Source organism: Acinonyx jubatus, chromosome D3, assembly GCF_027475565.1.
Source record: "Acinonyx jubatus isolate Ajub_Pintada_27869175 chromosome D3, VMU_Ajub_asm_v1.0, whole genome shotgun sequence".
In the NCBI taxonomy this organism is placed as follows: domain Eukaryota; kingdom Metazoa; phylum Chordata; class Mammalia; order Carnivora; family Felidae; genus Acinonyx; species Acinonyx jubatus.
In genome coordinates this window covers 91,971,722-91,988,702 of record NC_069392.1, presented here as the reverse complement: position 1 = coordinate 91,988,702, position 16,981 = coordinate 91,971,722, and the positions used below count along the sequence as shown (strand labels likewise).

Genomic DNA, 16,981 nt, shown 5'->3' with positions numbered 1-16,981 from the left:
GAGTGCACAGGTGAGCACGGGGGCATCAGGACCCGGAGTGGGTGGTCACAGCGGAGGAAGCTCATGTTGGTCGGTCTTATTTACTGGGACCTCCGTTTACTGAACTGAGTAAGACAGTGGCCTGCTGAGGGTACAGAATCCTGCCAGGGGACCTGAGGCAGATTTCACAATTCCTAGAACCTAACTGTATTTGAAGTAAGTATTGGCAGATAAGCCACTAATGAACTGATACGAGAGACATTCGGTTACTCAACTGAACGTTCCTGATAAATCTGAGAACGAATGCACAAAAAGCAGGCCACCCAAGTCTCTAATGCGTACCAATTTCTACGGAAACCAGAACGACGCTGAACAGCAGTCCCCCCTGAATTATCTCAAAAGGACAAAGACCACCAGAAAACAAAAGCAGTCGCACACGTCAGCGGCAGAGACAAGAGCCCTTTCTATCACAAGCAGCTCCAGGTTTGGGGAAGCCGCCCGGGATTCTCTCCAAAGATTTACTTCAGAGTCTCCTAGGAGCATCACCCTCCCTCCCTCCCTTCGGCACAGGCCAGAGACCTCGGCCACCGCCTTGCAGCCCGTGACACCCTCTGAAACCTGCGTGTGCAGCACGATCGTCACACATCTCCCCCTTTCACCGTCTCTGCTCCCCGCTCCCGATGGCGAACCCAGATCCGTTTGAGGGCAGCGCGCCTCACGAGACCTGGCCAAGCCCACGCGGGACTCTCAGAGCCTCCGCCTCGAGCTCACGGAGCAGCAGCCCAAGACCAGCGTCCCCGGAGGCAGCGTGCCTGCTTTCCAGAGGCATGTCTCCTGCTGCCCGACAACGGGGCTCTGAGGCCCGCTCTGGGCACGTGGGTGTTCCAGGAGAAGGGGGCACACGCGGCAACAGGCATCTTCTGACACCAGGGTATCCCTCCTATCAGGGGCACACTCTGCCCAGGACGTCCCCGTGTGGCCTGGCGCAAAGCTGCCGAGACCACCTGGGGCCCCCAGCAGCCAGGTGCGCGGGAAGGTCTCTCCAGCCTCGGCCACGTGCTGGGCAGGAACACCGCCGTACACGGGCACGGTCACGCACGCTCGCTTCCCCGCCGCTCAGTTTCCGACCCCTAAACCCCGCAGCCTCCGGCCCGCCGTGCTTGCCCAGAACCAGGAATTGGGGAAGAGGAGCGGAGGTGGAGTGTGAGCGCCCGAGCGTGGCACCTGCCTCCCTGTGGGGCTCATGGGACGCGGCCCTCTACTGCCACGGCGGCCCAGGGCTCACCAGCTCTCAAGTGCCGGGCTGCTCTGGCCTTTGCCACTTCCTACCGCCGAGGAGCCGGATCGAAGGCTCGGAGGCTCCCTTTCCTTTCTCTCAAAGTGACAGAAAGTTGCACGTAGCACTTTCATTTCACGGTAAGATTCCGACGTCCCCTGACCTGGAACAAGTACCAAAGTAGCTGTCACTACTTAGCAAGTTGGTGTGTGCGCGTCTGCAGGGTGGCTGGGAGGACGGGGGAGGCACGCGCCAGCGGCCCTCTCCCCCAGGTCTCTGTGGGGTCAGTGACCGCCTGGATCGACCCAGAGATCAAAGAGCAGCGCTGAGGAAATTCTTCCGGAGAAAACGCTTGGGAAACGACAATAAAAAAGCACCTCCACCAGCTAAATATTCAAAAAACGGCCAAGAAAGGGAATCGACACACCTGCAGACAGGCTCCAAGCGCCGCAAGGTAAACCGGCGACGGAAAGGGACGAGGGCTCCCGGTTAGATTCTGTACCGAACGTGCCACTGACGTTCCCCTACTGAAGATAAACTAAAACATGCTTTTCTACACACGGGCCCTCCCACCGGTGGCAACGAGCACGGAGCACGGTGCGGTGCCGGAGCAGAAACCCAGGCGGCCGTGGGGCCGGCCGGCCGGCCGACGCACAGCTTCTGTCCCAAGCAGAGGCCGGTTGGGCGTGACAAGGCACCACGTTCACTCGGACGCGCGACGTGGCTTTCTGCACTGATGCCGCCCGCACACCACCTACAGACACACGGAAACCCCGACGGGGGGGCCCCTCCCTCGAGGGTATTGGCCGGAGCAGGACAGTAGGGGTCACGGCACCTGGGGGCCAGTGGGCCTCAGGACGGGCTCCTTTCAGGGGATGAAGCACCGGGCAGATGACAAAATTACCTGCAGTTTTGGCTGTTTTGTCCCAAACGGAGATCCCTACCGTATTTAACCTCTAATCCAAAATGGATTCACGGCCCTATTGTTACTATTCCCACACTTAAGGATCTGAAGAGAAAAACGCCACCGATGTCGCCTAGAACCGTTTAGTGGCGTAATAACAAGATCCTACCGTGAACTGCCAACCGTCACCTGTGTTTTAGAGCCCCCGTGACCCGGGCAGGAGGTCACCTCGGATCTCCCGCTGGGCAGTGCAGGCCGCCGGCAGCCCCGGCCCTGCCCGCCCGCCCGATGCCGGGCCCTCGCCAACGGCGGGGTCGGGGGAGCGCGCAGGCACCCCTGGAGGGGCGCGGCCGGGCTTTCCAGGGTCGCCGACGCCCCGACGCGTCACTCCAGGCCGCGCCAAATCCGCCAGCGGAAGCGTCCCTGGGCAAGCGAGGGCGGAGCGTGAGCGCGGTGGGCGCCCTGCCCCTGGCGTGCGGTGCCCGCGGGCCTCACCTCTTTGTCCATACTCTCTAAGTCCTCCTTACACAACGTGTACAGCGGCATGGTCTCTGACATGCTGGGCTGTCGCTTCCTCCCGCCGGGGCCGGGCCGCTCTCCGCGTCGGGTGTCCGGCAGCTCCTGAGCGAGCATCTGTGGTGGCGGCTGAACCACTCTGAAACGAACGTCACAGGGCCCGCGTGAGGAGAGGCGCTTCCACGGCCTCCCGACTCGGAGCTCGTAAACAAGCACAGAGGACACTTAGTTACGAAAAGCCACCCTGTCCCTCCACGGTCCCCGCGTGCTTCCCTCCCGCTGAGAGCGGACGACCCCGCCCACTAGCCCCCCCCCCCCCCCCCCCCCCCCCCCCGGCACAGCACAGCTGCTCTTGGGTTCCTCGGCTCAGAGCGAAGGACAAGACGTGAAGAGCTAGCGAGCACGTTCCTAGAAACCAGCAGGAGAGGTACTTATCCTCAAAGTAAGGTCAAGCAAGCCGCAAGAGTTTTTTAAAAAAAACAAAACCAACGCAGCACGTCTCTCTATTCTGCCCAGAACAGAAAGAACGAGCTGCCCAACTGAAGACACAGGCTGCGGGGACTGAAGTCGGCGCGCCGTCCACCCGGGCACCGGGGAAGGCGATGCGATCCAGCATTCCAGCCGCACGGTTCCACCCATCAATCAAACACAAACACAAAAGACCAGTGCGCACTTCCAGAAGGCTCTTCCGTGGAGCCGATCCCAGGCCCGGCCGCGCAGCGTCTCACGGCGCCCTCGGCACACGCGTCCGTGTCGGCGGCAGGCCCGGAGCACGCGCTCTCAGGTGGGCCACGGCCCCGAGACGGGCACGAGGACACTTCCGACCCCACTGTCACCGCCCAACACGTCTGCTCCCTGAGACACTGACGACGCGGCCAAGCCTCCTGATTTTGAAGAAGACGCGGGTACGAAGTCTAAGCCACAACACAGAAAAGCAGTGGCTGCGTGTCTAACGAAAGGGGGACTTGTTAGGGACAGACACGAGGACCTGACACCGGAGCCTCACCACTGCCGTCCACACCACGCTGCCCGCCGCCCACCCCGCAGCCAAGGCCCCCGGGGCGACCGCGGGAAACGGCCTCCTATCTTCCTACCAAAAACAGCCACGTACAGTCTCCCTTTGGAAAAGCAGTTGCAGTTGTAACCAGGGAGCGCCGGCCGGCCTACCTCTCGGGCGCTATCCCTCGAAAGGGGGTGATTCTCTTCATCTCGTAAGACACCAAATCGGCCGGTAAGTCAAGGGCCCCCAGCCCCCAGGGCGTCTCCCCTCACCAACGACACGCCACACGGGAGGCGGCAGAATTTCCTCCTGTGTTTCCATCAAAGGGCGGAGCACAACGGGCAGGTGCAGAGGCCGGTGGGAGCAAGAGAGTCACAAAAGGGCAAGACAAGCCATTCTTAGCGTTGTGTTCCTTTCCCCTTTGGAAAGCAGCTAATACGTTACCGCACAGCTCTTTTACTGTGGTAACGTGTAATGGCTCAGTTTCGTCTAACGTGGGGAGTTCTGGTGGACTAAACCCCCAGGACGGAGAGCTCCCTCTTCCCGACCTGCAAGGCCCCCATGCCATGCTGCTCGCAGAGCTCCCCAAAAACAAGACTGTAAATGCAAGAGGAAATGAAACACAAAAGATTCACGGTCTATTCTGAATCACAAGTTGACTTTACTCCCAGGAAGGCAGCTGGGCCTCTGCCATCCTCCTGGGGGCGCCGGCAGGGGAACACAGAGAGCTGACTCGAGGGCTGACGGAAGAGGGCCAGGAGCCAGTGACGCAAAACACCAACGGGCAGACACAAAGCCCAAAGAGTGGCCTGATCTCTCCAGGAGAAACCCACAGAGGGACCCCCTTGCGGAACAGGAAAGCTTCAGAGAGTCACTTGCTCTCCCACAGGCCAATAGCACAAACCATGCCCCCGTCACTGGTCTCAGAGAATGCAGAGTGGGGGGTCAGGATCTTCCTCCGGGCCAGCCGGTAATGAGCACCCCCTGACTATGCAGTGTCCGTGGAGACCCTGGTGGCTGGGGCTGGGACAAGTAATGAGACCCTCACCCCAGGCTGGGAGGTGTCAGAGTCAGACGTTGACGTTCACCTGGTTGTAACATGAACACCCACCCGCCCTGTGTCTGTGGCGACCCTGGGGGGTGACCCGAGGTGACCCTTTGGCCCAGGAGCAACAAGGACCCAAGGCTCCCCACCAGGGACAGGTGTGTCCACCGTGCTGCCAGAGCAGAGCCAGGGCGAGACAGCCAAATGCGAAGTTTGAGTAAGGTCAAGGCTCTCATAACGTGCCGTGAAACCACCCAGGCTTCAGCTGAAAATCACTCGTGGGGCTCCCGGGTGGCTCAGTCGGTTGAGCGTGACCCTCGGTTTCAGCTCAGGTCACGATCTCACGGTTCACAGGATCGTGCTCCTCGTCAGGCTCTGTCTGGGCTGATGGCCTGGAGCCTGCTTTGGACTCTCTCTCCCCACCCCCGACCCCTGCTCCCCTGCTCGTGCACTGTCTCTCAAAATAAATAAATAAACTTAACAAAAAAAAAGAAAGAAAACCCCTTGTCCTCCCAAGAACAGCAAGACCTCAAGCCGAAGGAGGAGGACAGCCGGGGAGGTGCCCTCTGCAGGGGCAAAGGTCGGGGACTCTCAGGCACGTGGGACAGCATCGCAATGAAAAGGCTTCGACAGGCTGCCAAGCGCCGGTCACGCGGCTGCAGGAGAAGGCCTGGCACAGCCACCGCGGCCGGGGAAGCGCCATGGGGCAGCATCAGAACGAAAACGCGCCGATAAATGAAAATTTAAAACTGCACTGGACGGGCTCCACGTCACGGCAAAAGGGACAGAGCCTGATGCGTAAGAGAAATGGCTCAGTCTACACATCAGGGAGAAAACAGACTGAAAAGGAAGAAAGAGCAGCCTGAAGAACACGTGATTCAGTACTGGTGTCCGGGAGCCCAGAACGAGGACAAACAAGACAGAACTGGAAAAGTCCTCAAAGAACAAGGGCTGGAAACATCCTAAATTTGGGCAAGACATTAAACTTCCAGATTCGAGAAGCTGAGTGGATCCAAAGAGAACACACCTCCGAATCCACATTAAAACACTCCATCGTCAAACTTCTTATTCAAGACAAGGAAAACACTCTTGAAAACAGTGAAAGAAATGTTACTGGCCAACAAGAGAAACAGAATTCGAATGACAGGCCAAAGACAAAAAACCACGTGATATGAGTACAGATGAGGCATCTGGAAAAATTTAATACCCATTCAGGATAAAAACTCACAGAAGAATGGGAAGAAAGGGAAATTTCCCCCAATTTGGGAAAAGCATCTACAGAAAAACTACAGGTACCACATCATACTTAAAGGTGAAAAACGAAATGTTTCACCTTAACATCAAGAAAAGGCCCCGGGCGCCTGGGTGGTTCAGTTCGTTAAGCGTCTGACTTCGGCTAAGGTCACGATCTCACGGTTTGTGAGTTCGAGCCCTGTGTGGGGCTCTGTGCTGACAGCTCGGAGCCCGGAGCCTCCTTCGGATTCCGTGTATCCTTCTTTCTCTCTGCCCCTCCCCCGCTCATGCTCTGTCTCTCAAAAACAAATACATGTGTAAAAAAAAAAAAAAAAAAAAATTTATAAAAAAAAAAATAAAGAAAAAAGGCCCAAATGTGTGCAGATCGAGGGAACAGGTGGGGAACCCAGAACAGACCTGCACAGAGGTTCCCCGACATCTGACTCGGGTGCCAGAGCGGCAACAAACCTGACCCCCACCCTAGAATCTCATACTGTGCACAAACTCAGTGGATCATGGCCTTCACTACAGGACGTACAACTGCGAAACTGCCAGATCAAGACACAAACCTTCAGAATCCAGGACCACGCAGAGCCAGCACACTCGACACCTAACGTAGAATTCATGAAAAAGGCTGATAAATAAAAGCTGATCGATTCAACAAAATGAAACTGCTTCCGCTCTCCCTGACTCTGCAAAGGCATAGAGCAGGAGAAAACACCTTCGGGTCTCACAGTTCACAAAGCTCCAGTGCCTAAAAAATACAGATGATGATTAAACGCAACACAACAACCCAGCTGGAAAATGGGCCAGAGACACGCACACTTGACTGAGGAAGCCCACGAGTCGGGACAGCGCGTCCCTTGAGGGCGCACACCGTCCGGCGGCCGCGGTGACATACGGCGTCTACGCCACAGGCCAGCAGCGGTGCAGAGAAGGGTCTCTCCTGCTCTGCCGGTGGAACGAAGGCACCGCTGCCCCCAGAGGAAGCGGGTTTTGAATAAAACCACACGCTCCGCACACAGCCCAGCAGCTGCACCCCTGCGCGTGGGTCCTGAAGAAAGGGACTGAGCAGACGCAAAGGCTGGGAGCAGCCTTCCTGGCCAGGACCCAGGCTAGACACGCCCCTGCTGTCTTCCTCAGCAGGACTCTGCAGCCAAGAGGAGAAAGCCAGCAATGCGGCAGCAGTGGAGACGGATGCGAGTGGGGGTCACGTACACAGCGCCTGTGTGCGCCACACCCCAGGGAGGGGCGGTGAGTGGGGTGGGGGGGCGCGCTGGAAGGGGGTGGAAAGGGGAGGGGCGTCAGGGGCCCCCTGCCGGTGGAGGTTCTGACCATGTCAGAACAACGGCCAGGCCAGTAGGCCGTGAGACGGGCCTACAGGTTTGCAAGATGCCAGGCAAACTGGGTGAAGGGCACACAGGGCCGCTGTTACATCTCACAACTGCCTGTGGGTCTACAGTCACCTCAAACTACAACTTCTAATAAAAAAACCCCAAATGCTCACAACTAACAACACACCTTAAGGGTGGGTAAACAGAAAGGAATTCAGAATTCCGGCCCCATCCCTGCAGGGAGAGAGGGAAGGTCTGACGACAGCTTGGCGAGCGCTCCCTGCTCCTCTGTGGTCCTGGCTGCCCCACCCCTGCCCCAGACCAGGCCTCCCCTTCACCGCTGCACCCCAGGGTCCCACCAGGGTCCCGCCTGCGGAAGCCTGAGGTAGACTGCACCCGGCAACCGGACGAAGCCTGTTCTTACCCCACGCTGTCCCTGAGCGCTCTGCACACGGGTATCTCACGGGGGAGAAGAAATGCCCTCGCGAACGTCCACAACAGTGGGAGAGCCCCAAGGAGCTCTGACCTCTAGGCGGGTCCCCAGCCCAGATCCAAAAACATCAAAACAAAGAGAACAGACACCCACAATCCTCAGGGCCTCAGACAAGTGCACGGAGCGGTGTCCGCGCCCACAGCTCCAGGCGGCCTGTCACAATGGGGTCTACGTGGGGCTCCAGGCTCAGAATGGCGCCGAGCCACCGATCTCGGGGCCCTCCTTCTTGCAGCCCTGGACACACAGGTGCAGGGGGCCCAGAGCCTCGAAGGGGCAGCGGGCAGGGGCCCCGCAGCCCACGGTTCCATCTGCGAGGCCTGGGGGTGTGGATGTCCAGGTGGCCGCGGGTGCCGGGGGGATTACGGACACGGGCGTGTGGGGCACAACGTGAAATCAAACAAACAGGTCTCAATGGAAAGGAAGACCTTACTCTATGGCCGCAAAGACGAAACAACGCATGGGGTCATGAGCAACCCCACCATGCCCGTGAGCGCATGTGCCCGGTCCCCTCCTGTTCCCCTTTCCTCTGAGTTCTAGACTGCTGCTGAGATGGGCGTCACCTTCCCTGTGTGTCATTTCGTCAATTTTGAAAACAGAACTATCCATAAATTCTACCGACAGTCGCTATTTCTAGAACATACGGTCTCCTACACACAAAAAAGGAAGTACAATTGACACAAGGTGACAAGAGTTACTTAAAAAAGCCTCAGGCTGCCCCTGATGGAATCGACCACAGCAGGGTAACGTGTTGGTCTGGAAACAGCGGTGCTTCCCACCACCCTTCCGTGATCAGTAAGATTCAACGGTCGCTGTTAATAACCTTCCGCATACCTACACGGACCGGCAACGATTCAGTTAATATTTGGCGGAAACCACGCTTCCAAGTTCAAAAAAGAAAATTTCACCAAGAGCCACCTCTGAATAAACCACAGCTCAGTGTGTTTTCCTCCAAGAAGACGGAGCTGAAACGCTGGTTTTTCAGTCATCTGAAACTGTTCACACAAGCCACACACACGTGTCGGAACAGAAGGGCGGTTGTGTGCTGCGCGACCGTCAGCGTTCCAGGAGAGCAGCGTTCCGCTCTGTTCACGTTCACTCCCCACCTGCACGTGTGCTCAGACAACACCCCGTCACTTCTTCTCCCACGTCCTGGATTTCCTGGCACCCTTCCGCTGATTTCGAGCAAGGCTGAATGATCCCCAAACCGTTCTGAACCTAAGTCTGAAACGTCCCAAACGTTTGTTGTCTACACTTACAAGTCACTCAAAGGTTTGTTACTGAACCTTCAACGGCACGAAAAGCAGGTTCTAAAGAACAGGAACTGTTCACGTGAACATCGGTACGGCGTGGATTTCAGGCCTCCTTCCACCACGAGATGACCAGAAGCTGTGAGTCAGGTGCTGTGCGCACTCTCAACGCACAGGCCGCCCCGTGATGCGCGCTACAACTCCCTGCAGAATGTCACCCACGAAAGGAACCTGAACCACACGACCATCCCAAGGGCGGCATCACGCCTCTCCAAGGAGGGGGCTCTAGGTGCTTGACGGAGGCCCACAGCTCGTACCCCGTGAGCGGCACGGGCCCTACCGCTCCGCTCGAAGTCAGGCGCTGGTCCTCCGAGGGGGCCCGGTGGGGGGCTTCGCGGGGCGGTCTCGGGGGGCTGTCAACTGTACAGCCCACGAGGAAGTGCGTGGACACCGAAGGCTGAGGCCACTGCAGCACAGTTTTGAAGACAGGACACACCCCCACCCCAGTCCTATGGTCCACAAACCCCTCAGACCCGACTCAGGACCACCAGCCGCCCAGGGTGCAGGGGAAACACCACCCCTGGCAGCCCATCTTGGCTGAGCCTGGCAGTGGAGACATCAGTACAGAGGGTCACAGCACTGCCTGCGAGAAAGGGTAAGAAACTCGGGCACGCCCCAGTGACGTTCCCCTCACCCCGCCTGCGTAAACGCCTTCTCCCCAAGAAGCGTGACACGGGGAAGGCTGGCACTACGGCATCCCACCGCCCCACGGACTCAGGCACGGGGCTCACGCCCCACCTTCCCACCCGCCACGTGCCTTCCCACCGCACCCCAGTGTCCTGCACCAGCACGTGCGGTACTAGCACTGACATTCACCGGGCGTGTCTCAGCACCAACACTCAGCAGCGTTGCTGAAAAGGCCCTGTCCCAAGTCCCAGCTGTGCCGACAGCTTCAAACCCCAACCTCTGCCCCCGCAGCCCCTGCGTTTGGCTTTGCTCCACACAAGCTGGGCCACCGTGTCGGGGCCTCCCAACCACAGCTTCCAGGACTGTTCGCCGTCAGCAGGAGGATCAGACCTGTAAGAGGCAGGCCACGGGCCACCGCACGATCCGGGGCACACGCCCCAGGGGAGACGCTGGCTAAGGGGGCGCAGAACCGTCTATGCTCCTTGAGCAGAACGAGTGCACTCGGTCCCGTGACCTGCCGGTCAGCACAGAGGTGGCCACCTGTAAGTGGTCTGCCAGCGGACTGCACTGAGTCCTGTTCTCCTGACCCCCCCCCCCCCATTCCTGCCCCGGTCTCCCCTCCTGGAGCGTCCACTCACACCTGCCTCCACCTGGACCGAATCTCTGGTGCTGCATTGGGCTGAGGCTCCCCTCAGGCCTCCCTGGCTGCCCCCGACAGCTCCGGGGCCACACGTTTCTCGTGCTGCCATGCTGGCTTCCGGCCAAGCTGGCACCATGGTCCATCAGTGTGTCTAACAGCCTCTGACCAGAACTTTATCAGAAGCACCTCTAAAATCTCCACTAATCCCGTCCCTGTCTTCAGGCCTCCTGGGCCCCGGCGTCCACCTCGGACCTCACGGGAGTGGCTCCCTTGACCTCACCTCTGCAGACCTGTGCCCGCGTGGCCGGGCCCGACACTGCCCTGCCCAGACGGCCCCCATGGCCTGGCCCGACACCAGCCTCCCCAGAGCCTCGACAGCGGCCTGAACCCCACCGTCCTGCACACCTGTCAGGCTCCTTTCAAATGGAGGGACCGCAGAAGTGGGGTGAGCTCACCATCTCAGCAGTAGAAACGAACTCTCGCGACACACAGAATGTGCCAGCGGGCAAAGAGCGTGTCCTGAATCCTCAGACTTAAGACAGGGGAGCGCAGGACTGACCCAGTGAAGAGTCTCCCCTCCGTTCCCGTTTACAAGCAGCCACCACCTCCCTCACTCAGATCTCGGCAGGAAGCAGGACCAGACACCAGGGGGTGCCCAGAGCTGGCTCCTCCGCTGCCACCATGGGGTCGGGCTGGGGAGGTGGGCCGACATCAGGGCACGGGTCCAATCTGCAGATGGAACGGCCTGTCGGAGACAGCGCCGGGCAAATGTGAGAGCGTGCCTGGGGTGCGCAGAACATCTCACCGGCTGGACCCTGACCCGACCTGTTCCAGGGTTGGGGCCCAAGACGGGACAGACTGTGCAAGAGGCCGATGCCACAGCGGGTGAGCCCAGCCCCAACGCAGGACAGAGCAAACCCCAACTTCATGTCCCGCCAGCACCACTTTTGGTCCACTCTCAATGTGTGCGCAGTCTCAGGGGCTCAGAGGGCCGCCTGCTGCTGCACGGCCGCCCCAAGCTCATGTACCTGAAGGAGGAGTGCTCCGTGTGGACCGCCAGGGAGCTGGGGGGCCCGGGGCCCACAGCACCTTTCCGGATGAGCTTGCCCGTGTTGGCATCGTAGATGCGAACTTCCGGCCCAGACTGGGCCCTGGGGTGGACGGGCGTCGGGTGGAACAAGGCGGTCGGAAGTGCACCCTGCCTGTCGGGAAAGGCTGCGGGGCCATCCTCCCTGCAGGACCAGAACAAGGGCCGAGAAAGCACTGGAACAGACCCAAACACCCAGCAACCGCCGCAAGCGAAAGCCTATGCCCAGCACCTGCCTGGAACCTCAGCCGGGGCCTGCGGTCCCCACCCCCCTGACGCCCGCTTCCGAACTTTACCCCAAAACAAGCTCAGACACAGAACAGGAGGTGTTTTTTCAGGCCATTCTCGACAGAACAGGCCTTCCCCCTGCAAATGCATAGACGGGGCCTCTCCTGCAGCACCACCAGGCCCGGCAGGCTCCCCTCTCCCCCCCTCACCATCCCTCTGCCGCTGGCACGCTGCTGGCACTCGTGAAGCCTCCACGTGGCTCACGACACCGCCCCAAGGCCAGGAAGGAAATGCAGGCAAACCGAGCTTCCCTGCTAAGACCTAAGGCCGCGTGGCACCGTCCGGACAAAGAGCGCGGGCAGCGACTCTGCACAGCGCGTGCTCGGCAGGGCTGGGAACGCCGGCCCGGCAGCAAGGGCCCGGCCTGGGTCGTGGGGACCCCAGGGGAGAGGGAGGTGGGTAGCGGGCGCGGCACTCACCTCTGGGCCCGGCCGTAGTCGGCCCTGAGCGGGAACAGCTGCTCCTCCACTCTGTCCCAGCGCTCCAGGCAGCTCCACAGCCAGTCGGGGTTGACCACGTGCAGCTGCCCGCATTCCTGGGCCTGGCGCACCTTCTCTGTGCCTGCGGGGGGGGGGGGGGGGGGACAGCCTGACACTCCAGCCTGGCCGCGGGCAAGGGGCAGCCCTGAACCACTCTGCCTGCCACAATCAACGTGTCTCAAATCCGGGATCTCATTGTCCGTGCTGCTGGCCCCTGGCCCGCCCCATGAAGCAGGGGCCCGCCGTGGGGTCTCGCTAGACCCCCTCACCCCTGCCAGGAGGTGCCCATCTGTTTCTGTGGGGAGTTTCCCACTGCCCCCGTGACCTGCAGCCAGCTGCCCAAGGACTCTTCCCTGAGACCGTGCACTTGATGTGTGCAAATGCCCCCAGCTTGCTGCTGCAGGAACGCTGCCCAGATGCCTTTCCAGCTGCGTCTCGTCTCCGCTTCTCTGCTGGATGCTCAGGGCCCCACTCAGCACCCCTGCACCCACTGTAGCCCAGGTAGGGCAGGCACAGCCGGGCTGAAGCATGGACAGGCCTGGTGCAGGCTGGGAGGGAGGCATGCAGTGTCCCCCAACATGCATGCAGCTGTGTCCCTGGAACGGCTAACAGACAGCCGGGACATCTGCTGCGCCCAGGCGGGGGTTCTGGGCTCGCTGCACACACGGGGTGCGGGGCTGCCATGAGCCGGCCCCCCTCCCAGTTAGGACCTCCCAACATTTCACACCAACATGGAGCTTCCTTCCATCTGCCCCTTTATGCGACCGTCAAACAGGATGTGATGCACGCAGGGACAGAGCTGGCCTGATGGGGAAGCCTGCCCCGTGGGCAGGCTGCCACCTGGAGGCCCCGGCCTGGAGCATCGGGGGCATCCCTGCTCAGAAAACACCATGCTGCGGTCTGTGAGGACCATGCAGAAACGGTAATTGTTTTGTTTTTTTCTTTCAGCAACCAGGTGGTTTTTCCTGACTCCGCCCATTACTGGGGGGGAGAGAGCGGGAGGGGAGGCCCGTTTTGTTGGCTGAAATTCCTGCAGCCTGAGCATCTGAGAGGGACTTTCCTGGAACGACTTTAATTTTCACTTTTCGGGTTTCGATCCCTTTTGACTTAATCGGTCCCCGCCAGAACCCGTGTCCGGTTTTCAAACCCAGGCTCAGCCGCCCTCTCACCCGCTGAACCGAGCACCCAGACGACCGGTAACTGGGCTCCCCTCATGCTCACCTGACCCGCGGGCGCCGCCCACTCCAGAAGGAGCCCGACTACAGGGAGCGTGTGGCGGTGACCGGGAGGCACACGTGCACAGCACACACCCACACGATGCCACACGGGCACAGAAACAAACTTCTGAAAACTCCGCACGAAACGAACAGATGTGCTCGTTCGAAGAGCGGTCACCCGAGACCGACGCGGATGTGCTCGGCACCAGGGGCACCATGGGCAGGACTGGGGCACGGGCGCTTACCTGCCCTCGCAGCGATCAGGTGGGTGGCCCTGTCGGGGTCGTCGGGGTCAAGCACCAGCTGAGTGAGGATCTTGGCTCCAAGGGCTGTGGCGTGGTAATGCTCCCGCGTCTTCTCGATGGGGAAGTTTGTGGGGTGCAGCCCGCTAAATATTATGGCCACGTCTGCCAGCACCCTACTCTTGAGCTCAGGGACGATCTTGCGTATGTCAGGGGGTTCCTGGCTGTCCCCGCGGAGGTAGCGGTCGTACTTGGCGTAGTAATCAGAGTGCACCCGAGCGAGGATCTCCTCCAGGTAGACCAGGTGGTCGTCCTCATCCGTGTCCTCCTCCTCCTCCTCCTCCTCCACACTCTGGTCCAGGGACTCGCCCGCCGTGATGCCCGACTGCTCGCTGTTCTGCGACTCGGTCTCGGCCTCCTTCCTGTCCGCAGAGCCCCCGCCCAGCCCGCAGAGGCCGTCCCGCTCGTCCTCATCCTGCACATCCAGATGCTCGCCCGGGGCAGACTCTCCACACGGACTGGCTCCCGCAGGCCTCTCCCCTCCCGGACCAGGAGGGCCTCCCCGCTGCGCCACTTTCCCTGCATCTCGTGAGCCCTGAGGCCTTTCCAGGCCCTTCCTCTCCCCACTTTCGCCTTCAGAGGACGACTGGGCGTCCGACTCGCTGTCACTGGAAAGGTCAAAGTCCAGGTCACCGCCTGCCGTGCCCTGAGCGGGCCGCTTTTCCAGCGATGTCCGACCGTGCGGCTGAGCACATGCTGGGGGTCCCCTGCCATCAGCCAAGGGGCCATGGGTGGCGGGCCGGGCGCCTCTGTCCTCCTCCTGCCCAGGCAGGGGCCAGCCCCCCCGTGGGGAGACACCCCCGTTGAGCTCCCTCGTGGGCTTCCCAAGGCCGTTACTTTGCTCGACCCCAGGGATTTGCCGTCCCTCCTCGGTCTCCCTGACGGACGGAGTGTGTTCCGCGACGTCGGCAGCTTTAGAAGACTGAGTCACTACAGGTGCACACAAAAGGGAAGGGGACCGGTATTTAACGTTCGCTTGTCAGAGCAATGGCAGTGCGCCCTGCATCTGCTCTCACCACGCTTCCAACCTGGGCTCGGCAGCCTGTGGCCTGGAAGGACCAGACAGCCAATATTCCAGGTTTGTGGCCATAGATGGCCACTTGGTTTTGTTTTTTTACAGTGGTTTAAAAACGTACAGAACACTGCTGGTTTCCACGCTGTGGGTGGACGGCCCGTGGGCGGCACCCCCAGCCCTGCTCTGGCCGTGCCATCCCATCTGTGCCCCGCAGAAACGCCCTCAGGTCCCACCTTCTCCTGGCCTGCACCTCCAGCAATCACTGCCCAGCTCAGAACATCTCATGAACTAAAGATCATCAGAAACACTTCCAACCAAAACTCTGGATTTTCTCCAGACAGACTCTGGCTTCAAGCTCACCAGACAAGCGAAGCTGTGTGGCACCCTGAAGGCTCTGATCCAGGGCACAGTGCCACCCACCAAGGAGCTGGAGGTGCTACAACCCACAGCTCATGCTTTCCAAGGACCGCGATGGCCAAGTTCCCAGCGTCCTGCTTGTCTTCTCAGAAACAAGGATGGGGCATCCGGGGGGTCAGTTGGTTACGCATCCAACTCCCGATTTTGGCTCCGGTCACGATCTCGCAGTTTGTGGGTTCGAGCACCATTTCGGGCTTTGTGCCAACAGCATGGAGCCTGCTTGGGATTCTCTGTATCTCTCTCTCTCTCTTTGCCCCTCCCCTGCTCACGATCTCTCTCCTCTCTCTCAAAAGTAAATAAATGAAAATATTAAAAAAAAAGAAAGAGAACCAGGATAACAAGTCTCAGATGTACTAAACTAAGCAAATTCCTTAATCTTTATTCAATTACGAAAATACTTAGATTAGTGCTTTTAAAAAAAAAAAACCCAAGTGGAAACCAAACATTGGTTTGGGTGTCGGTCTCAACCACTGAAATACAGACGACGACAGAGTGAATCTCGGACTGACAGCAGCCACGGCAGAGATGGGACACGGGACACACGCAGGGAGGTCTGGGCTAGCTACTCCTCTCCCGACCAGGTCACCCACCTCTCCTCCTCGCCTGGGACTCCCGTGACCCAGAGGGAGCATTGATGTCCCCTGTGCCCTGGAAGTAGACGTATTTCTTCACGGTTATCAGGTTGGGGGCAAACTTCCAGACATCTTCCCGGTCATCAATAATGCACACCATCGAGTCTCCACAGGGAAAGAGATTTCTGGAAGTAAAAATGCACCAGAACTAGCACACTTTACAAAAAATAATCAGAGTCACGATAATCTTTTCTAGTAGTCAGCAGATCACAGATTCATCAGAGACAGCCAGAAATCGCACTGCAGGACTTTGGTTTAGCTCCTATTTAAACTCTCAAAGTTCCCAGGTGAAGTCAGATGACAGCAGCTACACCTTCTCCACCGTCTGTGACGTTCCTCAAGGCGGAGCCACGGTGCAGAGAGGTTAGCGTCTGGGGGCCATGCCCCCATCCTGGGCAGCCGGCAGACACTGCACAAACGGCCACGTCCCAACACATTTACAAAAGCAAGTTAACGAGCCAGTGGCCAGCGTGCTGCTGCACCTCCACAGGGAAAGGCTTCCAGGTCAAGGCGGGAGGACATGACCTCACAGCTCAGCTATCTGAGACAACGGTTTCCTGCAGCGCGCCTGCGTGGTCTCTTTTTGAGTCCAAAAATACTATTAGAATGCGCGGGGTCAGCAGAAACGTTACCAAGGGTCCTGGTACCCTCACACAGCCTTGTTAAATTCTATTTCTGTCTACAATTCTGAGCTTCGGACGAGCTCGGAGGACTCAAAATTCAAAGCGAATTTGTTCTTGAATCTGGAAATAAACTCGGGGGACTGCCTCCCACCATTCCGTTCTCTACTGGCTGACGGCTACAGCCACCCAGGTACGCACGTTCACGTGTCCAAAATTATTATTCCTTGGAGTCTGTTTCCCGTAGGCAAAATGTATAGCAGCTAAAATAACGACAGAGTTGATGCTTTCTGGCGCCTGTAACTCTAGATGAGGGAGATAAAAACTGGGAAGAGAGCCCTGCTGCCTGCACCTCCGTGAGCCATGTGCCGGTCACCTGCCGGGGAGGGATCGGGCCACCTTTCCCCAGTGCTGCTGCTGTAGGCAGCCTCCCCCCGAGTCAGTCACGGACAGCACCGCCCATCGTCCTTTGTTTTCATCAGTGTGATGCTAACTAGCAAACGCAGTATCTGTTTCTGAAAGGAGTGCTCATTCTCCTCTTGGCTCCTACGGTCTCCAATAGGTCTGGGG

General features: G+C 59.2%; 1 protein-coding gene across 6 annotated transcripts in view; it reads right to left on the bottom strand.

Moving 5' to 3' along the window:
* The window catches only part of CTDP1 (CTD phosphatase subunit 1), a 57,116-nt gene that overhangs the window by 21,288 nt on the left and 18,847 nt on the right, over positions 1–16,981 (bottom strand). For 4 of the 6 annotated variants that reach the window (XM_053206087.1, XM_053206089.1, XM_053206088.1 and 1 more), the window contains exons 7-11: positions 15,750–15,916; positions 13,671–14,657; positions 12,149–12,290; positions 11,383–11,586; positions 2,655–2,814 (exon numbers count right to left, since the gene is read on the bottom strand). In XM_053206087.1, the coding sequence (XP_053062062.1) occupies positions 2,655–2,814; positions 11,383–11,586; positions 12,149–12,290; positions 13,671–14,657; positions 15,750–15,916 (1,660 nt within the window). Of the gene's footprint in view, positions 1–2,654; positions 2,815–11,382; positions 11,618–12,148; positions 12,291–13,670; positions 14,658–15,749; positions 15,917–16,981 lie in introns of all 6 variants that reach the window. The other 2 variants (XM_053206091.1, XM_053206090.1) reach the window with 1 other exon arrangement.